Below are 27,472 nucleotides of genomic sequence, written 5' to 3'. Positions count from 1 at the left end.
GTTTGCAGACTCATCTCCTGTTGAAGGCGGGCGTACTCTGCCTGCTCCTCACGGGCATAGAAAACCTTAAATGCCATATTCACCAGATCCCGGACAGGGGTCTGAGGGCCATCCTCTGCCTTTTTTAACTTTTTTCGGATATCTGGGGCTGACTGCGAAATGAAGTGAGTGGCTAGAACTGTTGCTCCGGCCGGGGACCCAGGGTCTAGCCGAGTATATAAGGTCAGAGCCTCAGTCAGCCTGTTAAGGAAGACCTCGGGTTCTCATCTGGTCCCTGAGTAACTTCCCTCAGCTTGTCAAAATTAACTACCTGTGGGAGACGGCCTGTAGGCCGGCTATCAGGCATTGGAGCATCTGGTCGCGATGTCGGCGCCCCTCTCGCCCTTCGGGGTATCTAGTGGGTACTCCCAGCCTGGTTCCTGATGAGGAACGGCCTGGGGAGGTCGGGGAGGGAGGATGGGGGAAGGGCGGGAGCGGACGGCAGGGCAGAAGGAGGCAGGGCGGAAGGAGCCCTGTTGCAGGGAGGCCGGCGAGTCGGAGGGGAGGAGGAGGAGGAGGAGGCGGGGCCGCGGACCTGGGGGCTCGAGGGTCCGAGCCCGGTCGCTGACCGGGGCGTCCTGTGCCTGAGCCAGCAGCACTGCCTGCCCTCCCCACGCCTGCTCCCTCCGCCGCCTTCACTCCCCGACCCCAGAGTGCATGGGAGCCAGCTGTTCGGAGCGGCTTGCGGGATGGCGGGCGGGTGGCTCTCCGCTGTGCGGCGGCGATGGTTGCGGCCGCGGGGAAGAAAGCGCAGCGGCGGCCGCGGGAGGGAGCGGCGCGGTCGCGGTGGTGTTGCCCACGGGTGGGCAGGTGAGGTGCTGCCGAGAAAGCACCTGCCACGGGGAAGAAAGGGAGCCGTGGCGAAGAAGGAGGAAGAGGAGGGGGCCGAAAGCGTTCGGCGGGAGGAAGAGGGGTGGAAGTGAGAGAGCAGCTGGATCCAGAGTCAGAGATAAGAAGGAGCAGAGGACAGAGTCAGAGAGAACAGAGGAGCAGAGGGAGGGACGGGAGCGCAGATTGAAAAAGGCCTGGACACATGGAACCTCCAGCCCCTTCCCAGCTCGTTGGCAGGAATTGTTAAGGTCGGTCAGGATGTTAAAATCGAAGTCCCATGTTCAGGCCACTGTGACCTGTTGTCCAATTCATACTGAGGCCATGCCACGGTACAGAAGCAAAGAGGCGTTTAGGACGCAGATCCCGGGACAGGCCCAGCTTAGCCAGATTGTTGAGTAGGCACCCAGCGGCGCCTGCGAGTCAGTTTTGGATTTCTGATTGCCCATTTTGAAACCTAGGGTCAGTAGCGAGGCCCAAGGATCAGCGTCCCAATCCTTGAGCCAAGGCTACGGACGGAATCCGAGGGATGGTGGGAGACGTCTCTCGCCGACCCCCTGGGATCAGAGTGAGGCCAAAGGCCGGAGACCGAGGTGGAGTAGGAACGTCTTCACTACACCCCAGGGTCAGAACCTTTCCTGGAAAGGTCCGGAGGGCTATGCCCGGAAAGCAATCTCTGACGCGGACCGCGGTTTACGGACAGAGACGCCGACAGAGGACCCTAGGAATCAATAGGGACTGGGACTCACCCACTGACGCTGCCGAGCTGGAAAGAAGCCTGAGGGTTCCGCGGAAACAAGTGGGGAGGGGTACCCCAAATGGGATACACACTCAATCCCCACCCGGGTTTCGGCACCAGATGAAAGGTTTGCGACGCAGGAAACAAGACACAGAGTCCAGGCCATGGAAAAGGGGGGAGGTTTTAATCTTGCGCTCCCGGGCGAAACTCACTGGTCCAAGAGTGGGCCAGGGGAGTTCGCGCCAAAACAGGGGCTTAGGTACTTCCTTTATACAGCCGTTTGGTGAGGGGAGGGTGGAGAGCATGAGAGATGTGGAATTCCTGCCTCGGGCAGGGGTTTGGGAAGGCTAGCAAGGTTCTGGGAAGGGGCCAGTTATCTGCCAGTTATCTTCGTCACCATCTACCTTGCGGGTGCTTGCATGGCTGTGGTCTTTCCCCCCTGCCTCAACCTAACAGGGGTGAGCTAGGAAGTTCTGTGCCCTACACCCCATCTGCACCCTCCTTGGCTGGCAGCTGCTATACAGAGTTAGGGAGGCAGGAGGAATGTCAGCCGGGCCTGCCTGGGTGTGAGAGGGAGACTGAGCCTGGGTGGCGGGGAGGCTGTGGGAGGTCCCTTGAGGCACTCAGAGTTCCACAGTCGCCCGCTGGTTGGCCCAGTCCGTGACCAAAACCCGAGAGGAAGCTTTAGAAGCATTGGAGCGATGTGCTAGAGCAATTGAAAACATGATGCATAGAATAATTTCTAATTGAACTTGTGTTTTTATATCTTCCCTCCCCACAGTACATTAAAAAATATATATATATTATTGATTTTTTTTACAGAGAGGAAGGGAGAGGGATAGAGAGTTAGAAACATCGATCAGCTGCCTCCTACACACCCCCCACTGGGGATGTGCCCGCAACCAAGGTACATGCCCTTGACCGGAATTGAACCTGGGACCCTTCAGTCTGCAGGCCGACGCTCTATCCACTGAGCCAAACTGGTTAGGGCCAGTACATTTTTATTATATTAGTTTGCAGAAGTGTTAGTCTGCTGTGATTTGGAAACAAACCGAGACACGGGCCTCTCACTAGAGGTAGTCTGAGAATCACAGAAGAGTGTAGCTGCCCCCAGGCTGGCCCTGCTAAAGGGAGCCCTCCCCTGAGGCTGCAGCCCTTCCTCCCACCTTCAGCCACCCAGCCTGTCACCCCTCCCTCTCCATCCACCCTCCACCTCCCTCCACCTCCACCTCCTCCTCCCTCTCCACCCCACCTCCCTCCTCCCTATCCACCACACCTCCCTCCTCCCTCCACCTCCACCTCACTCCTCCCTCTCCACCCCACCTTCCTCCTCCCTCTCCACCCCACCTCCCTCCTCCCTCTCCACCCCACCTCCCTCCTCCCTCTCCACCCCAACACCCTCCTCCCTCTCCACCCCCCACCCACCCAGCCCTCTCCTCAGCATCTGATAGCCTCAATTTCTTGCTCCATTATCTCAGCACCTCCTTTTCCCCCTAGAAATTTATTTTTTAAAAACAATTCTTTATTATTGAAAGTATTACCTATGTCCCCCCCTTTCCCCCATTGACCCCCTCCAGCCCCCCTCCCAACTCCTGCCCCAGGCCTTCAGCGCCCTATTGTCTGTGTCCATGGGTTAGGCATATGCGCATACAAGGTCTTTGGTTGGTTAACTCCCACCCACCCGCCCTCCCCCGCCTTCCCTCTGAGATTCCACACTCTGTTCCATGCTGACTGGGTTCAGCCATCGGTGAAAAATTGTGGCCAAATATACATAACGTGTAATTGACCATCTAACATGTTTAAGTGGACAGTTCAATAGTGTTAAGTACATTTACAGTGTTGTGCAACCATCACCACGATCATCTTCAGAACTTTTTCATCTTCCTAAACTAAAACCCTGTAGCCGCTAAACAATGACTCCCCTTCTCCCCCTCCCCTCAGCCCCTGGAAACCGCCATCCTACTTTCTGTCTGTGACTGTGAAGACTCTAGGTACCTCATGTAAGTGAGTCACACGGTGCTCGTCCTTTTGTGACTGGCTTGTTGCACTTAGCACAGTGTCCTCAGTGCGCATCCGCGCGGTAGCGTGTCAGAGTTTCCTCTCTTTATAAGGCCGTACGATATTGCATTGTATGCATGTACCGTGTTCTGCTTATCTCCGAGCAATTTCCTTTTTTCTTGGAGTGTTTCTCTCCCTCTCGGGGCCCTCGCATATTGTGGGGCCCCGGCGTCCCAGCGCGGCCCGCTGTGTGCTCCTCCGCACTCCGTCCCTGGGAGGGCCGTCTTGCCTGGGCTCTCCCTGACACCTTCAGGCCCAGGTCTCAGATGCAGACCCGCCCGGCCCACTGAGATGTCTCAGTGACATGGAGACTGGACGCTGGCCATCGGAACTCCTCCCGGGAACCTTTCCGCTCCGGTCCCTCTGCCTAAACGGTGACCCCCATCTGTGTGCTCGGCGACCCAAGCTCGTAACCTGGGGATTCCTCCTCACGTTCTCCTCACATTTAACCCACCAGCAGGTCTCCTTGTTCCAAATCCAGGGGATTCCTCAGATATCTCACCTCCTCTCTACGTTTTCCACCATCGCCTGAGTTCAGGCCCTTAGCACCTCTTTGCTGGGCGCCCGGAACCTCCACCCTGTCCTACCTGCCTCTAGGCCAGTGTCCCTCTGATCCATCTGCATCTACACCCTTCGGTGGCCCCCAGGGTCAAGTCCACACCTCCAAGGTGGCATGCAAAGCCCTCCCTCCCTCCGAGGTCTGGGCCCACCCTCTCGCCGTGTGGCCTTCCCTCACCCAGCCTCCGCCCATGCTCATTCCAGCACATACCCTGCCCTCTTCCCCCACCCCCCGACCTCTGCCTGTACAAACCTCTGACCCTTTCCCCTCTCCACTCCCCTGGACACCACGGTGCCTCCTCTGCAGGTTGTCTTCCCTGGTCTGCAGAGCCGCCGGGGCGCATTCCTCTGAGTCTCTCCCGTTACACTCTTAGCTCCTCAGAGTAGAGACTACACCCATGTGTTCCTGGAAGCACATCCTGCCATAAAGTCAAATAATGTCCTCATTCCTGTTTGACAAGAAGCAGACTGCAGGTGACACGCAAGCTTCTGCCTTTGTGTGGCCTGCGGGCTTTTGTACAGCAGCCAGAGCTGGAGGACACCACATCTCCTTCCCACCCCACGCCGAGGCTCCGGTGGAAAAGGAGTCCGGGGAGTGAGGCGGAAAGAGGTAGCACATTAGGTGCATTAGATGACCCTTTACTGATCAAAGGATGTGGCTTAGATATGAGTCCAATGCAAGCTTTTGAATAGGTTCTGCAGAATTAAATACCCCCACCCCCAGCAAGGCAGTCTCTTAACTTTTTGCACTCGGATGTCAAGTGTGACTCAACACGGTTAGCATTAGAATAAAGGAATCGAGAAAAAAGCAAGCGAGTGCAAAGGGTTAATTGTAGGAATGGGGAATTCGAGGGCCCTTTAATTTGTAAAGAAAATCCACCTGTGAAGTGCAATCAAACAAGATATGCCTGCATTAGTCCTAAAGAAAGAGGCTTGGACCTAGGGCTGCACACGGGCTCCCCAGTATGTCTCTGCTGAATTGAAGAGACATCCCAGTCCGCCAGACATCCACCTGCGGGGACCAGCCTTCCACCTGCGGGGACCAGCCTTCCACCTGTGGGGACCAGCCATCCACCTCAGGGACCAGCCATCCACCTCAGGGACCAGCCTTCCACCTGCGGGGACCAGCCATCCACCTCAGGGACCAGCCTTCCACCTGCGGGGACCAGCCATCCACCTGCGGGGACCAGCCATCCACCTGCGGGGACCAGCCATCCACCTGCGGGGACCAGCCATCCACCTGCGGGGACCAGCCATCCACCTGCGGGGACCAGCCTTCCACCTGCGGGGACCAGCCATCCACCTCAGGGACCAGCCATCCACCTCAGGGACCAGCCTTCCACCTCAGGGACCAGCCATCCACCTCAGGGACCAGCCATCACCTGTGGGGACCAGCCTTCCACCTGCGGGGACCAGCCTTCCACCTGCGGGGACCAGCCATCCACCTGCGGGGACCAGCCTTCCACCTGCGGGGACCAGCCATCCACCTGCGGGGACCAGCCTTCCACCTGCGGGGACCAGCCTTCCACCTGCGGGGACCAGCCTTCCACCTGCGGGGACCAGCCTTCCACCTGTGGGGACCAGCCATCCACCTGCGGGGACCAGCCATCACCTGCGGGGACCAGCCATCCACCTGCGGGGACCAGCCATCCACCTGCGGGGACCAGCCATCCACCTGCGGGGACCAGCCATCCACCTGCGGGGACCAGCCATCCACCTGCGGGGACCAGCCATCCACCTGCGGGGACCAGCCATCCACCTGCGGGGACCAGCCATCCACCTGCGGGGACCAGCCATCCACCTGCGGGGACCAGCCTTCCACCTGCGGGGACCAGCCATCCACCTGCGGGGACCAGCCATCCACCTGCGGGGACCAGCCATCCACCTGCGGGGACCAGCCATCACCTGCGGGGACCAGCCTTCCACCTGCGGGGACCAGCCATCCACCTGCGGGGACCAGCCATCCACCTGCGGGGACCAGCCATCCACCTGCGGGGACCAGCCTTCCACCTGCGGGGACCAGCCTTCCACCTGCGGGGACCAGCCTTCCACCTGCGGGGACCAGCCTTCCACCTGCGGGGATGGAGCTGCTTCCAGGAAGCTCAGGGCATGATGAGGGAGGATCTGTGTGCTAGTGATTAGGCCGCAGGGAGGAGTAAGCAGGAGGGGTGAGCTGACCACCTCCCCCCAATCCCATCCACCAGATAAGACGCTGCTTCTCCTCTCAGCGGCGAGGGAAGCAGCCACATGCCCGTAGCTTAGTCCCCTCATTCGACACAAAGGTGAGGGAGGGCGGTCATTCTTCATCGGAGTGACAAGCGGGAGGCCTTCTCCCAGACACACCTGCTCCTTGCTCCCTGCTGGCTCGTGTTCCTCGGGATGGTGCCAGCCTCCACCCAGACCTGGCTCTGCTCGCTGTAGGATTCCGTGCCTTCCGGGAGCTCACACCGTGTTTTTGAATCATCCAGGTGACAGGTTCTCATGTGACGTCCCCACTTTTTTCTTAACCATTTATTCCAAGCGCCCTTAGGTGCAGACTTTCCCAGCTCTTGCCTACGTCTTGTTGATTTGGGGACAAAGCCGCGTGTCCTCCACCCTCTTCTTGACCTGTCTCTTCTGTGCTAAGATAAATAAACCTGTTCCGAAACGGGCTGAGCCCAAGGAGCTGGGAAGAGCTAGAGGCGGATTCACATTTTGAGTTTCTGGGTATTCGAGGGCCTGAAAGAGAAGGCCTTTTAGGTGGAGGAGGTGGGCTAGGGTAGGTCCTTTCGCTTGTGGTGGGGGAAAGCGAGCAGCTCATTTTAGGCATCGTCAGAATTGGGGATTTGTGTGAGATGTTCAAGTGGAACTGCCCCCCGGACTAGAAGGTTCCGGGGTGCCCTGGAGAGTTGGTCTGTGTCCTGGCCGTATTCCCAGTCCTCGGAGCTCGCCAGCTCCAGGGAGTGGCTGGGGCGTGTTGGGAGGCGGATGAGGGCGAAGCCTCCGCAGCCAGCAGCTCCCAGGTCCTCGGGTTGCGCTCAGTCCTGGGGTTGGAGGCCGACCGTCGCCCCCTGCAGAGATGTGGGGAGGAGGCTGCGTGCTTTCTCACGGGCTCCCTGTTCTCTCCTTCAGGGCTTTGCACCCCAGGAGGCCCGGAGGCCCCCCCCACATCAAGCTGGCTGTCGAGTGGGATAGCTGTGCCAAGGAGCGGTGAGTCTGACGGGATTTGACTCCAGCGGGGAGAGGGGGCCTGCAGGGCAGGCATCTTCCTGTGCCCATTGCCCCAGTGACTGAGGCAGTACGCTTATCTCCTTGATGCCACGGGATCCATGCCCCTGAGGAACCCTAGTGGCAGTTGTCGGTGTATAGACAATAAGGGCAGTACAGGCACACCTCGGGGGTACTGCAGGTTCCGTCCCAGACCACCGCAACAAAGCGAGTACCGCAACAAAGCGAGTACCGCAACAAAGCGAGTACCGCAACAAAGCGAGTACCGCAACAAAGCGAGTACCGCAACAAAGCGAGTACCGCAACAAAGCGAGTACCGCAACAAAGCGAGTCGTAGTCTTGCTGGTGGAGGGGCTTGCCTTCAATGTGTAAAAAAGCACATCAGTGAAGTGCAGTCAGACAAGATGTGCCTGTAGTAGAGTGGTGGCAGGTGGCACTAGTGGTGTCACGGTTGGAGTGGACTGTTACGTAATGCTTCCTCGCCCTGTGCCCGTCGTTGCTCTGAGCGCTTCGCACGTTTGCAGTTTATGTCATCTTTATCACCTTGTGTCAGGTGGACGCCACCTCACCTACCTTTTCAGATGTGGAAACCGAGGCCCAGAGAGGTCCCACAGTGGCTCAGTGTCACACCGCGGGTGCCTAACGCCGCGGCTGGGGCTGGAGCCCGTGTCGTCCTGCCCTCAATCACTGCACTCGGCTGCTTCCGTGACCCCGAGTGCCTCGGCCGCGCTTTGAACGAGGCCACAGTACAGCCCGCGAGTGTCCATTAACCTGCTTCTGGGTGGCGGGCCCTGCGCTGGGACAAGGAAGCAGAGGCAGGCAGGCGAGGGCTGGGCCCCTCGCGGAGCTGGAGGGAGACAGAACGAGGAAGCAGAGCGAGCGCTGAGTCAGTGCACGAGGCCCCCGGGGCACCTTCGCCTGGCCAGGTGGCGGGGAGTGGAGGTTAGGAGAGCCCCCTCGGGGAGAGAGAAGCCCTGAGGGCATCGGCTCCTCTCCGCAGCCTGTTCGGGAGCCCCCAGGAGGAGCCGGTGCGGGACGCGGACAGCGTGTGGCGGCAGCAGCAGGCGCACCAGCAGCACAGCTGCACCCTGGACGAGTGCTTCCAGTTCTACACGAAGGAGGAGCAGGTCCGGCGGGAGGGGCCCGGTCACCTCGCGGGGGTGGGGGGCCCGTGCCGCGGGGGCCTCTCATCGGGGGCTTCCTTTGCAGCTGGCCCAGGACGACGCCTGGAAGTGCCCCCACTGCCAGGCCCTCCAGCAGGGCGTGGTGAAGCTGAGTCTGTGGACGCTGCCCGACATCCTCATCGTCCACCTCAAGAGGTTCTGTCAGGTCGGGGGGAGGAGAAACAAGCTGTCCACGCTGGTGAAGTTCCCGCTCTGCGGCCTCAACATGGCTCCGCACGTGGCCCAGAGGAGTGCTGGGGCCGTGCCCGCGCCCGGCCCCTGGCCGACCTGGAAGCAGCCAGCCTGCCTGCCCACCAGCTACCCGCTGGACTTCCTGTACGACCTGTATGCCGTCTGCAACCACCACGGCAGTCTGCAAGGTGGGCATTACACAGGTGAGCTCTGCCTCGTGGCTGGGGGCGGCGTGGCCATGTGTCGTGGCTGTGGCCTGGGCCTCGATGCCCCGGGAAGAGCCACCCCTGGAATGCCATGCCGAGCTCGTGCGGCCACTCGGCGTGAGCCGGCCCCTCACCCGCTGCACCCAGGCATCTGCCAGAGGGCGGGGGCCTGTCCAAGCCGGAGAGTCGAGCTAGGTGGGTGGTGGGTGGTGGGGATGTTAAAGTTAGTTATGGCCCGAATCTTCGACCACGTCCAGTATAGGAGGGTAATTGTTAGAACCGAGAGAATGACGTCTATCCTTGTGTGTGCTTCAGCACGAGGGCTCTTACTTATCAGATTTGGATTCCTATCAGATGTTTTTATTTCAGTGGGGTACATTTAATTGTTACCTTCAAGAGCAACTTGAGAGAAGTAGATGAATGGAAGGACAGAAACAAATAGCTGGGTGACTTGTTCAATAGTTCATATTCATATACCTAGAATAGTCTGTTCTATTCTAGAAGAACATAAATTATTTCGTTTTAAAAAATGCTTTACAATATTCATCTTTCAAAAGGTGCACTGTTGTAGTGTACTAATGTACCTGAGATTTGGAAGACACCAGACTGTACAGAAATCCATGGCCATCCCTCATTCATTCATTGGACAAATACGTGTTTATTAAGGCCTCGTTCTCTGCCAGACCCTGTGCTGGATGCTGGAGCGTCAGTGGTGAACAAGACAGATATGAGTCCTGCCTTCGTGGAAATTCAATCTAATTTCAGACACAGACCACAAAAAGGGGGCTTGGCACTTTAGCATTTCACTGCCTGGCGCTATGACAAGCTGGCTGGCTGAGTAATGGTGTCTGTGATAGAGATGAGGCCTCTGAGGATGTTCCTTCGGGTGGAACTAGCTGTGTGAGTCACGGGAGCATGTGCGAGGCCTGAGGCCGAGTGTTGTGGTTGGAGCTGATGCAGGCCTGTCCCGGCTGAAGGGTCGTGAGTCAGAGGTCAGACAAGATGGGGCTGGATGAGAAGGCACTGTAAGCCAGTTCGTATTTATTCTAAAGGGTGACGGGGAGCCTGTAGGGTTTTAGGCCGAGTAGTAACGGTGTAATTCTGTTAACAAAGGGAGGTAGTAGCTCTGCTCCGTGGAGAACGGGGAGAGAGGAGCGAGAGTGGAAATTGTAACTCCCGTTAGGAGGATGCTTCTGGGGCTCAGTGAGAGACAGTGTTGTCTGGTGCGTGGGTGACGACAAGCAGGTATTCAAGATACATTCTGGAAGTGAAGTCAGTAAAAGTGGCTTCTGGGCTGGGTGTGGGGTGGGAGGGAAAGGGGAGAGCAGAGATGGACTGGGAGGTGCCTGCTTGCATGAGTGCAGGGGTCAGCCAACTGCGGCCCATGGGCCGCATGCAGGCCAGCACCATTGTACGGCTCGTGAGGTAGAAATAGTTTTTGCATTTTGAAAACTGGCAAAAGATCAGGAATATATGGCAGAGACCACGTGTGCCGTGAAATAGTTTCTGTCGGGTCCATTACAGGAAAAGTTGGCTGATCCCAGATGAGTGGTTGGGTACCATTCACTGCGATACGGAAGGAAAGGAGAAGGATGTTTTGTTTTGTTTGGAAGGTGGTGAGACCCTTATTTATGAGCATTTTCTTTTTTAAAAGATTTAAAAAAAAATTGATTTCAGAGAGGAAGAGAGAGAGGGAGAGAGAGGAAGAAACATCAATGATGAGAGAGAATCATTGATCGGCTGCCTTCCGCACACCCCCTATTGGGGATCAAGCCGGCAACCAGGGCATGTGCCCTGACAGGGAATTGAACCCTCCTGGCTCCTAGGGGTATTTAAAAAATTAAATCCAGAGTAGAATAAAGGAATGAGGGTGACAGGGTCTTCCCAGGAAACGTAGCTGCTTATCTGACTGCTGCCCAGCGATGCCTGTATTGGCTAACCTTGACCTCAAACTTGCTTGGAAGTCAGGAGGGAAAAAAAAGGGTCAAAAGTTGACCTTTTTTTGTGTGACTTAGCTACACCGGCTGGGCTATGAGCATTTTCTTAAATGTGGGACTTTAGTTCTTGGGTAGGAAAGAAGCATTCCATGATCCAACTGCATATTCTCATCGCATGCTGACTTAGAGGTGTGCGTTGTGAAGCTTTTCAGAAGACATGGGGTGCACGTGGACAGCATTGCCTGGCTCAGGAACTTGGGGGGCTCCCTTTTATTGGAGATTGTGCTTGAGCAGGGGCTGCAAGGTAAAATTCCGTTTCAAGTCACAGCACACCTCATCAGGAAGCATCTGGGTGTGTCACTGATCGATCCTTTTGGAGTCCACAAAATTCATTTCTGGTCCAAAATGGACCAAGACGTCTCATTCTGTTGCAAACCTGTCCGTTTCTGAGCTCTGGCAGTGGGGTCTGTCTTCCTGCTTCTGGGGGGCTGCAGTGATGGGAGTTGGGGTTTGGACCTTCGCAGCCTATTGCCGGAACTCCCTGGACGGCCAGTGGTACAGCTACGACGACAGCATGGTGGAGTCGCTGCCGGAAGAGGAGGTCATCACCCGAGGGGCTTACATCCTGTTTTATCAGAAACGGAACAGCATCCCTTGCTGGTCAGCGAGCAGCTCCATGAGAGGTGGGTGCTGCTGCTCAGGACGGGGGTGGAGGGTGGGAGGTGGGGAGCCACTTTCAGAGCTGGGAAGGCGCTTAGTCCAACGTCCAGGGCCAGGAGCGGGAGGCCGGGGTCTGAACGAGGAAGCGGTAGCTGCTGTGGAGATCTGAACACCGCCGCTGGCATCCCGCTGGGAAGGGTGTGGAATGGTCATATTGAAATCTCAGAAAGGGCAAGGGAACAGTGTTTTGTGTCCGTGGCGTGGGGTTTCATAGTCCCAGTCTCACTTTTGATTAAGCTTGTGCAATGGCAACCTGCGTTTATTCCTGCCGGAAAGGGCAGGGCAGTCATGAGGGTGACAGGGTCTTCCCAGGAAACGTAGCTGCTTACCTAACTGCTGCCCAGCGATGCCTGTATTGGCTAACCCTGACCTCAAACTTGCTTGGAAGTCAGGAGGAAAAAAAAGGGTCAAAAGTTGACCTTTTTTTGTGTGGCTGTTTTTAAAAATGTATTTTTATTGATTTCAGAGAGGAGGGGAGAGGGAGAGAGAGAGAGAAGCATCAATGATGAGAGAGAATCATTGATTGGCTGCCTCCTGCATGCCGCCCCCCACTGGAGATCGAGCCCCAACCCGGGCATGTGCCCTTGACCAGAATCGAACCCGGGACCCTTCAGTCTGCTGGCTGATGCTCTATCCACTGAGCCAAACCAGCTAGGGCCGTATGTGACTTATTTCACTCTGAAAACTAGCCATCCTTATCTTTGGGATTAAAGAGCTTTTAAAAAACAGTGCTCAGATTTTTTTCTCCAATTGTTGGAACATAGCCAAATAAAACTAAGATGCACCCTAAATGGTCTAAATCAACCCTAATGCAAAGCCTGCCCTCCTTTCACAGAAGATTGTAGAAAGAGTGGAAAGCATGCCATATTTAGGAAACTGGAGTTGGTGAAAAGTAACTCCATGGAAAGCATTTCCTTACTCATCAACGTGCTTGCCTTTCTGAGCCCAAACGCCTGGCCTTAAACTTCCAGCGTGGCCAGCGGTTCATCAGTTCTGGCCCTGAACTTGGAGCGTGTGGTTCTGCTCTGGTCGGCAGTTCCAGGGCCCGGGGGTGGAGCCTGGCCCCGCGGAGCTGTGAGGGGACCCCCGATGCTGGAGAAGGTGCGCCTCCCCTCGCCCTGTGCTTCCCCCGCAGGCTCCACCAGCTCCTCCTTGTCCGACCACTGGCTCCTGAGGCTCGGGAGCAGCCCCAGCAGCACGAGGGGAAGCCTGTCCTCCTGGCGCTCGGCCCCCAGCCCCGCCCAGCCCCCGGTGCCCGACCCTCTGGTCCTCACAAGCCGCCTCTCCAGCCAGGAAAAGGGTACGTTTTATCATGTTGGGTAAATGTGCTGGTCCTATTCTTATTTTCTTGAACGAGGGCTGGATTCTTGGCCTTGAGTGTCCAGTGTCTATCATTATGCGAGGCTTCTTTGCTCTCAGATCGGGTCTTCCACGACCGGCCCTTGCCTGCCTCTCCTCCCCGTCCTGTGCAGCAGCAGGTTCATCCTTCCTGCTCCGTGGAGCTCACTGTCTCAGGGGGAAGACAACACGGAAACAAGGACACGAATGTGGTGACATGACGTAGCGCAGGGACAAGGCGGGGAGGTGACTCTTCAGAGAAGAAGATATCGTGGCAGGGGTGAGGGAGAGAGGGTGCAGAGGCCGTGGGGAGGGCCTTTCCACGAAGGAGGCCGCTTTGGACAGAGCGAGTGAGAGTAAGGCATGGGTTGGGAGTGAGCGGGGTGTGTGGGAGGGTGGAAGGCACCGAGCTGTGGTGGAGCACAGTGAACGAGGAGGACAGTGACGGGCGATCAGGGGCCAGGTCATGATGCAACATTTGCCCATGGACTAAGGTTGCATTTTATCCCAAGTGCAGTGGGTAGCTTTGGGCGAATTTTGAGCGGAGAAGTAATGTATGTAAAAAAAAAATATATATATCCTATATAATAAAGAGGTAATATGCAAATTGACCATCACTCCAACACACAAGATGGCTGCCCCCATGTGGACAAAGATGGCTGCCACAAGATGGCCAGCAGGGGAGGGCAGTTGTAGGGGACCAGGTCTGCAGGGGAGGACAGTTGGGGATGACTAGGCCTGCAGGGGAGGACAGTTGCGGGGGGACCAGGTCAGCAGGGGAGAGCAGTTGGGGGTGATCAGGCCGGCAGGGGAGGGCAGTTAGGGGTGACCAGGCTGGCAGGGGAGGGCAGTTAGGGGCAATCGGGCTGGCAGGGGAGCAGTTAGGCGTCAATCAGGCTGGCAGGGGATTGGTTAGGGGGTGATCAGGCTGGCAGGCAGAAGCGGTTAGGGGCAATCAGGCAGGCAGGCAGGCAGGCAGGCGAGCGGTTGGGAGCCAGAAGTCCTGGATTGTGAGAGGGATGTCTGACTGCCCGGTGGGATCGCGACTAAAAGGGCAGTCGGAAATCCCTCGAGGGGTCCAGATTGGAGAGGGTGCAGGCTGGGCTGACAGATTGACAGGGGTCCAGATTGGAGAGGGTGCACACTGCCTTCCCCCCCCCCCCCCCCCCCCGTGCACAAATTTCGTGCACCGGGCCTCTAATATATATATGTTTATATTTATATACATATATATATTTAAATATATATTTTTTTATTTCAGAGAGGAAGGGAGGGGGAGAGGGAGAGAGAGATAGAAACATGGATGATGAGAGAGAATCATTGATTGGCTGCCTCCTGCAGGTCCCACACTGGAGATTGAGTCCGCAACCTGGGCATGTGCCCTGACTGGGAATTGAACCATGACTTCCTGGTTCATAAGTCAACGCTCAACCAGTGAGCCACGCTGGCCGGACTGAGTTATATTTTTAAAAAGTCTACTCTGGCCGCCATGTGGAGGATACATCATAGGGGGACGAGAGTGGAAGACAGAAGGTCGATTGGGAGTTTTATTGTCCAGGCGAGAGTGGTGGCTTGGACGAGTGTGTTAGGTAAGAGACGGTCAGATCCTGGATATACTTGAAGACGGAGCTAACGGGTTTGCTGATGTGAGAGAGTGAGTAATCCAGGAGGACCCTGCTTAGTGAGCATTGTCATGACTAGGTGGTCAGGTTAGTAGTGCAGTTAATGAGATGGGAAAGAATTGGGTGGGAAACGGTCAGTTTTGGAGAGAAATCAAGAAACTTGTGACATGATAACTTTGAGAGTCCCGTAAGACCTCCAAGTCAAGATGGTTTGAGGAGATACATGTTTGAGCCGTCAGCACAGGGATGGACTTGAAAGCCCGGGGCTGGCTGAGCTCCCCTGGGGGACTGCACAGACAGGAAGGAGTGGAGACCTTCCGCAAGCCCGGGAGCTCCCCACAGGAGGGTGGGCGGGGCGAGAGGCCAGCAAAGAACGGGGAGGAGCCAGGGAGACGGGAAGAAACCTGGGTACAAATGAGCCACCGATGCAGAAGAGGTCATGGTGGCCAACGGTGTCACATACGGTTGAGAGGCTAAGGCGCAGATGGGTAAGGGATCACCAGGCTGGAAGGCCACTGTTGGAGAAGCTCTGAGGTGGTACTAAGCCTGGGCAAGATAAGAATCTAGCCTCTTGGTGTGCAGTAGTGGCTGGTACTACTCTTCTCCCCAGGGCTATGCGGGAGATCCTCACCGAGGATGTGTTTTCATTGGTTCCAGAGAGAGAGGGAGAGGGAGAGAGAGAACATTGATCAGCTGCCTCCTATATGCACCCCAACATGGGATCAAACCCGAAACTTGGGTAAGGGCCCTGACCGGAATCAAGCCCTTGACCTTTAGGTGTACGGGATGATATTTCAGCCAACTGAGCCACATTGGCCAGGGCGGGAGAAGACTTACTGTCAAAGGCAGGGTGCTGACTGTCCCGCCCTGCTCAGGGGTGAGGCTGTTCCATCCAGAACGGTCCCTCCCAAATGCCAGCAGTCCTCTGTAGAGAAACACCGATAGCCGGGGAGCGTCATCCTCCCAGGGGCTCTGGTTATGGGACATTGTGATAACGAGGCATTTTAAACGAAAATGAATGGATTCGACCTTGTGGTGCTGCACTGACGTCACTGGGGACAGGAGTCGGAGAGGCTGTCCAAGGAAAGGAGAGAAACACGGCTTGCTTTTGCAACTTTTACAAAAGCATGAGCCTTAGAAAATATTGCGGGGGTCCCTGGGAGTGTGGGGGCCTGGGGCTCAGGCGTCCTTGGGTTTTCAGTGGCGTAGGTGCCCCGATGGTACATTGCTTTTATGGCTTTCACTGGGCTCCAACGTGTTGTTTTTCTCTCTCTCAGTGATTTCCAGATAGTATGTTATTTCAGTTGTGATTTCTCTTTGATCTGAAGGTTATCTGGGAGTTTCAAATATTTAAGATTTTTTTTTGGGTCACCTTTTTAATCTTTATTTCTGATGTTGTGGATTGTGATCCAAGAATGTGGTTCTCAAACTTTCCCTTCTCGTGGTCAAGTAAGTACCTGAGTATTATTTTGTAGGTGTTGTGTGCACGTATAAAACAGTGTACACCTCACCTATTTGAGGGATGTGAGCTTTACGTCATTGCTGTTAAGTTAGGTGAGTCGACGGTTGTCTTCAGTTCGCCTACCGTGGTAGGGCTGCCCGGCGGGGAGGGGGGGGATGCACACCATCCTGCAGAGCTGTAGTTTTAACCGAGTACTCCGAGAACTTGGACACCTTTCGTTCTAAATAGAAGCTTACGTTTAGCTGCTTTGGTGGTGGGGTCTGTAAGCTGATGACTGTTAGGTCTCCTTTAGAAATTGTGTCTTTTCTCATAATGTTGCTCTTTATCCTGCTTTAATGCCTTTCGTCTTAAATTCCACCTTGCTCCAGGTGAATAATGATACCCCGGCATCCTTCCTTTGGGTTTGCATTTGCCTGGCTTCGTTTTACCCTTCTCTTTTGCGTTAGGAATATTTCTTTTAGAGCCAGTTGTAATCAGTTCGATAAACATTATGTTGCTTCCTTTTACTGTCAAAAATTCAGGGCCCACCTTATGATGGGGAGAGTTCAGTCTATTTATATTTAATAACTGCACAACTTGACTTCATTTTATTTTAAACTTTTTCCATTACTTGTTGCTTTTTCCTTATTTTTTTATTTTTTATTGATTTGATTGTGTTGTTATTCATTCCCCTTTTCTCCCCTGGTTCATTTGGAAGGTCTGTTCTTTTCCATCTTGCTAATTGCTGCTTTGTATTTCCCAATACTCACAATCACATGGCTTTTCCTATGATTATGTGGATAGGAAAGGCCAACAACTTCCTGCGAGTCCTTCCACTCCCCCACGGCTTCCTCTCCTCCCCCAGACCTCTGAGGCCTACATGACACTTCCGTGTCAGCCCTCCAAACCAGGGCTTCAGATGCTTTCACGCATTCCCTCTGGTCTGCGCTAGGTGCCCCCCACCTCAGTCCCTGACACTCAGATTTGCTGAGATGGTGTGATATTCTTGCAGACTAATTAGAACTCCTCTTGCAGTAAGTACCTTTCCATCCCAGACTCACTGACTTAACATTATGTGACACGGTTTACCCCCATCTGAGCCCCACATGGGTGGGTGGGCGGTGCAGGGGTCGCAGGGTCCACTGAACGCCTCGGACGCTTCCATCACCGCTGCCTGGAGGTCTGGGTTCTGGCCCGGGAGTGCTGGGCCAGAGCTCTTCGGGGTGTGCGTCACGTCCCCTCTAACTGCACACCCACAGAGCTTTCCTTTCACTCGGGAGTGAGTGCGCTTGGCTGCGTGGAGGACTCTTGGCTTGCAGTCCTTTTCTCCCGGGCGTCTGCGGGAGTTTTCCCACGGTCTGCCAGGCCTCGGCTGCAGGTGAGAAGCCCATTTTTTTTTCCCGTGAGAGTCACTTGTTCTTTCTGGCTGGAAGCTTTTCAGATTCTGTCTTTGACCTTGGAGTTGAGAAGTTCCACCAGCGTGTGCCTAGGAGTGTGTGTTGTCCATCAGTCCTACCTGGAACTCGAGGAGGCCTTTCCCTCTACACAGGCAGGCTTTTCTTTTGGGAAATGCTCTTTTTTGTTGTCTAATTATTGTCTCATCTGCTTTTCCACTTCCTGTTATTTGCCTCTTGTGTCTCCGGGATCTGTCCTCGAAGTCGCCTAGCTTTTCCCGGAGATTTCTGTCTCTCGGTCGTTTTGCTCTGTGGCAGGAGACATTGCTTTCACAATTACGGACTTCTCACAAATTCCATGACCATTTCAGGCCACCAGTTTGAGTCCCAACAGGGACCTTGGATGTCTTCATTTACTGACTTTAAAAACCTGGGAGTTATATTTCCAGTCTCTTGTTGTTTTAAACCTGAATCTCCTTAAGAACTCTAAGTTGTCTGTTTCCTCTGGTGGCTCCATTCCATTAAGGGGCTCTTCTGATGGTCGCGTGTTCTGATCCTCTGATTGCTGGACCCCTCGTGTGTGCTGTTACTCCTCTGTTTCTCCCAAAGGGGCCCCCCTCCACCTTCCCTTGAGCAGTGGTTATTAGAGTGGGGGAAGGGCAGTGGCCTCAGCTCCGGAGTTAGCCTTTCTCCTCGCCAGCCTCGTCCTGCAGATCGGGGCTCAGAAGAGGGACACCCCTCTCCTCCCTAGATTCCAACCATGGTGGTCTCTTTCCTGCCTCCCTGACCCTCCAAGCTTACCTGTGCCCGGGGCCTTTGCACTGGCAGCTGCCTCTGCCCGGAGCCTGTTCTCCCCAGATCTTCACATGGCTTCTTCCCTCTCTGCACTGAGGTCTCCTCAATCCTCCGGCGTCACTCACTGACTGCCCTGTATTTTCCCTGCATTCTTCCTCATAGCTCTTGTCCTGACACCCCATGAGATCATAGAGTTTTATTTTCTGTCAAACCCCATAAGGGACAAGCACTTTGTATTTTTTCGACAGCGGTGTCCCCAGCACTGCAAACTGTCCTTAGTCCGCAGCAGGCTCTTAGGAAATGTTTACTGAGTGCAGCAGTGAGTGGACACCCTCGGGAGATGGAAGGCACTGGCTAGGAGAAGGCTGGTCCTGTTGCAGGTGGGCTGAGGGGGCTGAGGAGAGGCTCACCGCGCACACCGGGATGGCTCCGCTTCCCGTTGGGGGGCTGTTGTCGTTGGTGAAGAGGGGCATCTAGCTAGAGTGCACAGCATCTGCGAAGGCTGAGAGCAGGGGCTTGGGCGGTCCTCTATGCCATGCTTGGCACACAGGGACCGTACCTAATTTGGCCTGGAAAAGCAGGTCCAATAAGGAGAACGTTTGCAGAGTATGCTGTTTCAGGAAATAATTTAAAGGTGAATGAAAGTGATGTTGAATCGTAGGGCTAGCCGCCTCGGGGACTGGCCTTTACCAGGAGCCTGCACTGCCTGGGCCTGTAGCGAGCTACCTCCTTGGGCACTGGTTCGCCCTGTGGCTTCAATTGTGCAAATGGATTGAGTGGAATGGGGTGAGAGCATGATGCTCCCGAGGGCAGCAGCCGCCGTGGCCTGCCCACGGCTGTGTCCGCGCCCAGCACAGCGCCCGCAGCAGCAGAGGTGCCCCGTCACTCCGGCTCAGTGGCTGGCGTTGGAGTGACTCCTGTTGAGCTGGAGGGGTACGTGGGCACTAACGCTCTTGGCGTCTCTTTCAGGAGGCCTGGAGTCCAGGCCCTTGGTCCGGGGAGAGAGAGGCCGAAGCATCAGCATGAAGGTGCCCACTCCCTCTCGAGCCAGGCAGGGGGCCTTCAGGACCATGCCGCTGCGGTGGTCCTTCGGACACAGAGAGAAACCGGTTGTGGCATCTGTCGAGCTGGTGGAGTACTTGGAGTCCAGACGGAGGCCTCGGTCCACGAGCCGGTCCATCGTGCCGCTGCTGACGGGCGCTGCTGGCGGGGACGAGAAGTCGGCGGTGCCGAGGTCAAATGCCACCCCCTCTGCTAAGGGTGAAGGTAGTGAGCAGCGGGCCAGCGAGAGAGTCCCGGCCGGCGTGTCCTGCCCCGAGGGCCGCCCTGGAGCCTCAGATGGTCTGGATGGTCTGAACACAGCGGGGAAACTGGAGGGACGCGCGGGCCACGACATCAGGCTTCCCAAGCAGTTTGATGTGCTGCTCACAGTCACACCCGCGGTGCACAGTGAGAAGCGAGCCCGGCCCGAGGGCCCGAGGACCGCCAACGGGAAGGGAAGTGGCCACCTGGGGACCCAGGATGCCTCCAGTACTGTGGGCAGGTCAGCTCCCCAAAATGCCTTCGCCAGGGCCAGGGCAAATGCAGAGGGAAGGGACCCTGAGACAGACAGACTCTCACAGGGGACCCTCACCCTTCTGAGGTCTGTGTTTTTGAAGAAGAACAAGAAGAATGACAGGGCTGAGGTGGCCCCCCAGGTGTCCCCAGTCTCCCTGGGGAGTGGCAGACTGAGCCCGGCGCCCCTGAGGGTGCCGGGGGGCCTGGCCAGGGGCCCGGAGGGCGCTGTCCGCTCTGCGCCCAGCTCTGCGCCCAGCTCTCTGCACCTCCCGCGCAAGGCCTGCAGGCCCCCGAGGGCCAGTGCCCCGAGCACGGCACAGAGGAGTGCTCCCGGGGAGCACACGCCTTTCGGCAGCTTGCAGCGGGTGAAATACCACACTCTGTCCTTAAGGCGAAAGAGAACATTACCGGAGTCCAGCTTTTGATGGCGCGTCCCAGTGTCGTGTGAAGCTGGCATCCTCTCAGCTCTGCCCCGAGCAGCTGCAGGCAGCCTGGCTTGCGAGCAGGACTTTGGGAAGCCACTTGTCTTGTGACCCCTGAAAAGTAAAATATTTTTGCTCTTCACATCTAGATTTCCAACGCATCCAAACACCTTCCTGTATTGTCGGCTGCTTTTCTCCTCATGGGACACTAGAGGGTGCTGTTGGGTCAGCATTACTGTTTCAGGGCAAGAACCTGAGGAATTAAAGAGTGAGTGATTGTGGGCACACTTTTCAACATAACTCTGTAGGGAAGCCCAGTTAATACGAATCTTCTGTATCAAACCAAATATTGTCATTGGCTGCTCCTATTAATTTTTAAAAAAAATTTAAATAGTTGACTTAACAGGAAAAATCTTTTCCTTTTAATATTTCTCTGGGATAAAGCACTGAAGATGCCAAAAAAAGTGGTAGTGACAGGCAAGATTCTAGGAGAGAGATGATTGAGGTGTTAGGAGAATATTTAATATATAACAAAATAATTGTATTAAAGAGTCTCAAGGTATTTAAAAAAGGTAACTATTTTGATACTAGGACAAAAGGAAGTTCTTTTTAAAAAAAGTTTAAGTATGAGGTGTGTGTATACTGTTAATAAAAGCCGGTCATTGAAATATGGGAATGGCTGAATTACTCATGTTTTATAAATGGTATTGTTTTGTTCCTGCTGTATCTACTCGGCTCATTGCTGTTGATATCAGACCGTCATTACTCGAGTTTTACTGGAATTTTAAAAAGCTTTTAATTAAAATGACTTGCTTTTAAAATACATTTTTATTGATTTCAGAGAGGAAAGGAGAAGGAGAGAGAGAATCATTGATTGGCTGCCTCCTGCACGCCCCCTACCGGGGATGGAGCTCGCAATCTGAGCATGTGCCCTGACCAGGAATCCAACCATGACCTCCTGGTTCATAGGTTGACGCTCAACCATTGAGCCACGCTGGCCAGGCTAAAATGACTTGCTTTATAAGACCTGGAAAGCTCCTCCGGTCTCACGCTGGAGGTCTGCCTCGCCCTTGCGAGGGCCTGGGAGTTGAGCCCGCCCATCTCCTGGAGCTTCACACGCGGCTCAGCGGCCGCTCTGACAAATGCCCCGTCACTGCCCCTGGAAGGCGGCGAGGGACCCCAGGCCTGTGGCCCGACAGTTAGGGTTCCTGGTGAGTCTGTGCTTAAACAGCACGCTTTCTAGAAATACTTCCTTTCTCATGGGAACCATTGGTTCCAGACACCGACTCCCCAAATGTAGTTCTCATACTCCCTGCATGGCGCACTGTGTGTCTTTGGTACCTGTTTTTCTTAAGAAGAAAGAATGATGCCCTTTTATGCCCCACGGAGAAGGACTGCTTGCTGTTGAGCACGGATGCTGAGGTAGAGCCGCGATAACAGGCGGAGGAGCAGGAAGCCCAGCCGCCCGACTCACCCGCGGGCAGGTGTGCACAGTGGGCCTGTGTCTGCATTTCTGAAGCCCGGGTTCTGCTCCCGTCCTGGCCGGTGTGCTCCGGGCGTGTGGGAACCGTGGCTGCGAGTCTGGGAGTCTTCCTGCTTCATCTGGTTCTTTCTCCTCAGAGGACGCTCATTCGTCATGTTTAGCACCCATGCTCTTTCTAAGCTCAGCGTCACTTCCTGTGTCCGCAGATGTGCACGCCTTATAAGGTCCCAGCGTTAGAATACCCCTGCGTATGCTGAGTGGGGCCCCAGGGTTAGCCGTGTTCTCCGAGATGCACCATGAGTTGGAGCACTTGCTCTGGGCCTAATTGCACATAGACCCTGGTGGATCCATCTTCAACAAGGATGCCCGAGGCCCCTCGGTATTCCCTTCCCCGAGGCTGCTTTCCCTTCTAGAGGAATCAGTAGGGAAGGCTGGGAGGACAGAGCATGTCTCTATCGAAATAAACCTATGTTTCTATGAAAATTGAAGCTTTTGGGTTTTTTTTTGCAGGCCACATAAACTTCAACCTTGTTTGTTTGGCCCCTGTTAGCCTTTGAGTTTGACATGCTTGCTGTAAAATCTCCCTGTCATCTTTGACCTCATTTCTCCCTACCCCTCACTCCCAGTCAGTTGCCTGTTCCACGTTTGTTGCATCACTTGCATCTGTCTCTACCTCCTTCCACCTGAGCCTCTCTAGCCATCACCTGCATTACTGCAGCGGCCTCCTAGTACATCTGCCAGCTGATGCCGCCATGCTGATTGGGCCGCCCTCCTCAGGGCACCAGGCTCCAGTGTTTCTGACCCTCTATCCACAGCAAAACTGCCCTCCTATGAGCCCTGCCCTCGCAGCCAAGTGGTCTGTCTGCTCATGTGTAGTAAGACACATGTCACTGAGCAGATTTGTTCGGAATATTCTGGAGATAACAGTTCTACCTTAGAGGGGCTTATTTTGGTGTCTGAAATTCCCTCTCGAAATTTTGGAGCATATAAGGCCCTTGGATGAGGAGCTGCTTAATTCTCTGAAGCCGTACAGAGCCAGCTGTTACCGGGGGCTCAGGAAGTGCCCCTAGAAGGATGCCTGTGTCTGCTGGAGAGATGGGCTGTTTCCTCTGGTTTTCGACTCTCCCCAAGGGAGCCTCACAATTCTTCTGGGTATTGGCCATGTCGGTCAGGATCCAGGCTGGAAACAGATCCACTCGAATAGGGTGTATTAGTTTCCTGTGGCTGCTGTAACAAATACCACAGACTGGGTGACTTAGAACAACAGAAATGTATTGCCTCACAGCTCTGGAGGCCCGAAGTCAGATCAAGGGGTCAGCAGGGCCCTGCTCTCAGGACACCTGTAGGGGAGAATCCCTCTTTGCCTCTTCCTGGCTTTTGTTGGTTTGCTTGCAATCCTTGGCCTTTTATTTTTTTTTTGGCTTGCAGCTGCCTAACTCCAATCTCTCTGTCTTGGTTATCACATGGCTGCTCCCTGTGTGTCTGTCTTCACATGGCTTTCTTCTCATAAGGACACCGGTCCATTGAATTAGGGCTCCATCCTACCCCAGCAAGACCTCATGTTAACTAGTTACTTCTGCGATGGCCCTATTTCCAAATAAGGTGACATTTCTAAGGTACTGGGGGTTAAGACTTCAACATGGCTTTTTATGGGGGATACATGTGGAATCCAGGAGAGCTCAACGAACGGGCTAGGAATGGAGGTGTGGTCAAGGTCAAGGGAAACCAACCAGGTGCTGCAGCTCCCAGGGGAACAGCCAGGAGCCATGGCCACCTGGCATCGGAAGGGGCGAAGGGAAGGAGCAGTTCCAGAGCGTGACCCGAGGGCGCAGCTGCGGGACAGGAGTGGTGGCTTTCAGGGTGGATTGCAGTCATGCACAGCAGCCTGGTGGAGGGGGAGCTGGGGGACTAAATCCTGGGGCCTCATTCCCTTCCTGCCCCCCAACCACCGAGGGCTGAACCCAGTCAGCAGCCGGGACGAGAGCGCCCTCTGCTGCAGTCCTCCTGGGCGCTCAGGCGGAGAGGTAACGGCCTGGAGGGGCAAACAGACCCTGTCCTGGACACGGACTGGCTGTCCAGCGGTGTCTCTATGGCGCCGTCTTCCCTCAGCCGGACTCTGGGTGGCCCCCGAAGCTGCTCTCACCTCTGAAGATTCTGGCTCTTCAGGAAAGTGCCCACATGGGAACAGGGCGTGCCAGGGGACATGAGTGTTTTTCTCTGTTTCTTTATGCTTTCTCACTTTTTTCAATTAAAGTATTTTTTGTAGATACTGGGAGGAAAAAAACAGAAAACCACATTTATGTCACCCGCGTGGAGTAGCGAGGGCTGTGTCAAGCTTTGCAGTGTCGCTCTGTGGTCTGGGACAGTCCTCCTGTGTCCTAAGGGCTCGCCATCCTCAGGCTGCCTTAGAGCATCACAGAGCATGCTCACCCTGTTTTCTCATCTGTGAAATGGATTTGTCAGCCCTTCCAGTGAATCAAAGTTGATGTGAAGACAAAATGGGACCTTGGAGGGGGATACTCATTGGAGATTATGAACTGCACATAATCTTGTGGGATTATTACTATTAAACTCTACAGTGTCTTGGCGGAAAGAAGTAGCTATAGAATAGGTTTGGAGCCACAGTGACACCTCGTGGCCAGTCCTCATATTGCATGACACTTTGCCCCCTCAACTTAAAAGTAATTTTTCCCCTCTCTACCTTTGAAGCTTTCCTTGTGGGCTTTCGTTTAGTGGGCTGGTGAGATACCCCACCCTGAGTGGCAGCAGAGCATGAGTGGACACAGGCACATCTGAAAGCCAATAAGGGCATCCAGTCAGAGGGATACCAAAGTTCGTGGACAGGAAATTTCAACTTCAGGGCGTTTGGTGTGTGGGACAGTCAGTCCTAAAGCTGGGTCCACCTGCGGGTCTCTGACCCCCACCGCAGCGCTGCAGGGCGCCCTCTGCCGGGTCGCAGGGGAACAGCGGAGCAGACCCAAGCCATGGGAGGTCCTTATTTCCTCTCCTTGCTGTCCTTTCAGGGAATCCGGGGTCTGAGGTCTTTCTCCAAGTTCTTGCCTTCCCAGAATGCAGCTCAGTGCCAGTGTGGATGCGTCCCTGACGCAGTCCCTCCCTGCCTGTCCACCCCCTACCCCCATCCAAGGATCATTCCCTGGGCCCCACTCCAATAAACTACCTGAGAGGAGGCAGAGCCCCACCACCTGAGTCTGGGTCATGGCCAAGCGTGGCCGGAGCCCAGCCCTAGTGCATCCTCAGGACTGGCTGCCCGTGGCCCCGGCTCCAGGCCTACTCATCCTGAAGCTGTCATCTCTGTCTCTGGCCTCCAATCACGTGTTAGCGGTGTTTTTTGGTTGTTGTTGTTGTTTTAACGCTGCTGTTGTTCCCCCTCCAGCCCTAAGCTCCCACCTGCCCTCCAATGATGCTGGTCTGAGCACCCCTCTAGCAGCCAGCTCCCTCAACAGCAATAACAAGACCTCTCAAAAAATAGACCATTATCTGCTGCCTCTAGGCCTGTCCCACCTGCTGCTTAGCTGACTCCTGAATTCTGATGCCACATCCCAACCACCAGCCTTGTCCCCGGGTGGGCCAGGTTCCTTGGTGATATCGCGATCCTAGGTATTTTGCTTTTTAAATAAAATTTACAGCCCAGCCAGTGTGGTTCAGTGGTTGAGTGTCAATCTATGAACCAGAAGGTGGCGCTGTGATTCCCGGTCAGGGCACATGCCCTGATTGTGGGCTCGATCCCCAGTGGGGTACATGCAGGAGGCAGCCAATCAATGATTCTCTATCATCATGGATGTTTCTATCTCTCTCTCCTCCCTTCCTCTCTGAAATCAATAAAAATACATTTAAAAATAAGGTTTATACAAGTGCATATGTGTACCATATGCATGTTTGTTTTGTAAATAGCAAATTTGAGCCCCCTTTCATCTCATATAGAAAGGTTTGAATAAGCGGTTACAATATGGATGCAAAAAGTGTGCCCCTACACTTTGCAAGGTCCCAAGAATCACTAACCGTTTTGTGTAAGAAAAACTAAACGAAGAGAAACACCCACCAATGACAAGGGTGGCAGTGTCCAGGGAGGTTTGCTTTGAGGATGTAAGCAAAGGCTGGGAGGCGGTGGGTGCCCCGGGGCAGGAGTTCTGAGCATTCACTGCCCCTTACAATCAGCTGAGGAACTTGATAAAAACAGCAATGCCTGGGCCCCCCTTCCGGCCAATGAAGTCTAGGGAAGGGGCTCACTCAGAGGCGCTGCCAGGACCGAGAATCCCAGCTCTGCGCCGCTGCCCGCGGGAGCTGCCAGCCACCTGTGGCTGCTGCCGTTCGGGTTCATTAGAATTAAGCAAAATGAGAAACCCCGTTTCGCAGCTGCACAGGCTGCATTTCGAGGCTCAGCAGCCACGTGCGGCTAACGGCTGTCGTGTTGAAAAAGGCAGATGACAGGATGTTTCCACTGGACAAGGAGGGGCCCCTGCTCACCTGACAAGCTCAGGGGAGGCCTGCCGGCTGGTCCTGCACGCAGAGGCCGAAAGGAACCACATAGGATGGTCTGACTGAAAACTCTGTGACTGAAAGCGAGTCATGGCGGGTGGGCGTGTCCTGGGCCGGCATCTTCCCTGACAAAGGTCGGTCTTTACCTTAACTGAGCCTGTCTGTTGTCCTGTTGCATCTACGATGACATACCTTTAGGATGTCAGGTAACTTCCCTTTTCCAGCCCTCACTGCACCAGAGCAGAGACCACAAATCCCCGCATTGCTTTGTGATCGTGTTAATTGTTAACTGCTAACTCTCCTATACCCACCAATGGAAGAGAAGTATGTGTCTATTCATTTTACTTTTTATCCATTCCTAGAGATTTCCCCGCCTCCCTGATCTATCACCAATGGACTTCCTGTAACCCCTTTCACCTCCTCCTTTGATTATCCTATATAATAATCCTATATAATAAAGAGGTAATGTGCAAATTGACCCTCACGCTCTCACAAGATGGCTGCCTATGACCAGGCCAGCAGGGGGGCAGTAAGGGGTGGCCAGGCCGGCGGGGGTGGGGGGAAAAGTTAGGAGTGACCAGACCAGCAGGGAAGGGGCTCTTGGGGGCGACCAGGCAGGCAGGCAGGTGAGCGATTAGGAGCCAGCGGTCCAGGATTGTCAGACATCCCCCAGGGGTCCCGGATTGGAGAGGGCTTCCCCCCCCCCGAGTGCACGAATTTCATGCACCAGGCCTCTAGTAATGTGTAAAATAAGGTGCGAAGCTGCCATTCTCTGGAGCACTTTCTCACTCTGTTGAGATTTTGCTTCCCAACAGTTGTCATCAGTTTGGCTCAAATAAGCTCAGAAACATTACCTGCAGGCTTAAAGGTTTCTCACGGTGACACATCATTGCAGGAAGGTCTACATGGCAGGGCTGCCTTAGGGTTGCCAAGCCCTGCCTGTTCCTGGGGGCTGAGGTGGGCAAGTGGCCCTTACTGAAATGGGAGTGGTTTTCTGAGTGAGTTCCTAGGCAGGCTGTGTGTGTGTGTGTGTGTGTGTGTGTGTGTGTGGTGGTAGGTCCATTCTGGTTCCTGTTTTCTGCTCAGATGTCACCCTACAGAGTCAAGAAGCTTCTGGAAGTGTGTCCCGGGAATGTCAAGTGGAGACGCCCAGAGGCCCCCGGGCCAATCCTTGCCAGGATGGTGAGCATCTCCCACCAGGAGGACAGATTGGGGGCGGAGGGGCTTGTGTGGGGCCCCCAGTGCCGAGAGGACAGAAGAACCGGCGCCTGCGGGA

The 27,472-nt window shown here is 55.0% G+C and overlaps 1 protein-coding gene across 2 annotated transcripts in view; it reads left to right on the top strand.

Moving 5' to 3' along the window:
• Nucleotides 1-20,963, top strand: part of USP43 (ubiquitin specific peptidase 43) — a 63,094-nt gene extending 42,131 nt beyond the window's left edge. The window contains exons 10-15 of one of the 2 annotated variants that reach the window (XM_054709689.1): nt 7,334-7,411; nt 8,430-8,556; nt 8,639-8,972; nt 11,452-11,610; nt 12,783-12,947; nt 19,207-20,963. In XM_054709689.1, coding sequence (XP_054565664.1) covers nt 7,334-7,411; nt 8,430-8,556; nt 8,639-8,972; nt 11,452-11,610; nt 12,783-12,947; nt 19,207-20,219 — 1,876 coding nt within the window. In that variant the 3' untranslated portion in view covers nt 20,220-20,963. Of the gene's footprint in view, nt 1-7,333; nt 7,412-8,429; nt 8,557-8,638; nt 8,988-11,451; nt 11,611-12,782; nt 12,948-19,206 lie in introns of both variants that reach the window. The other variant, XM_054709690.1, reaches the window with a different exon arrangement.
• Nucleotides 20,964-27,472: the final 6,509 nt, after the last annotated feature.

The sequence above is a fragment of the Eptesicus fuscus genome, chromosome 20 (assembly GCF_027574615.1).
Source record: "Eptesicus fuscus isolate TK198812 chromosome 20, DD_ASM_mEF_20220401, whole genome shotgun sequence".
NCBI classification, from domain to species: domain Eukaryota; kingdom Metazoa; phylum Chordata; class Mammalia; order Chiroptera; family Vespertilionidae; genus Eptesicus; species Eptesicus fuscus.
This window is presented reverse-complemented; position numbering and strand designations above follow the sequence as displayed.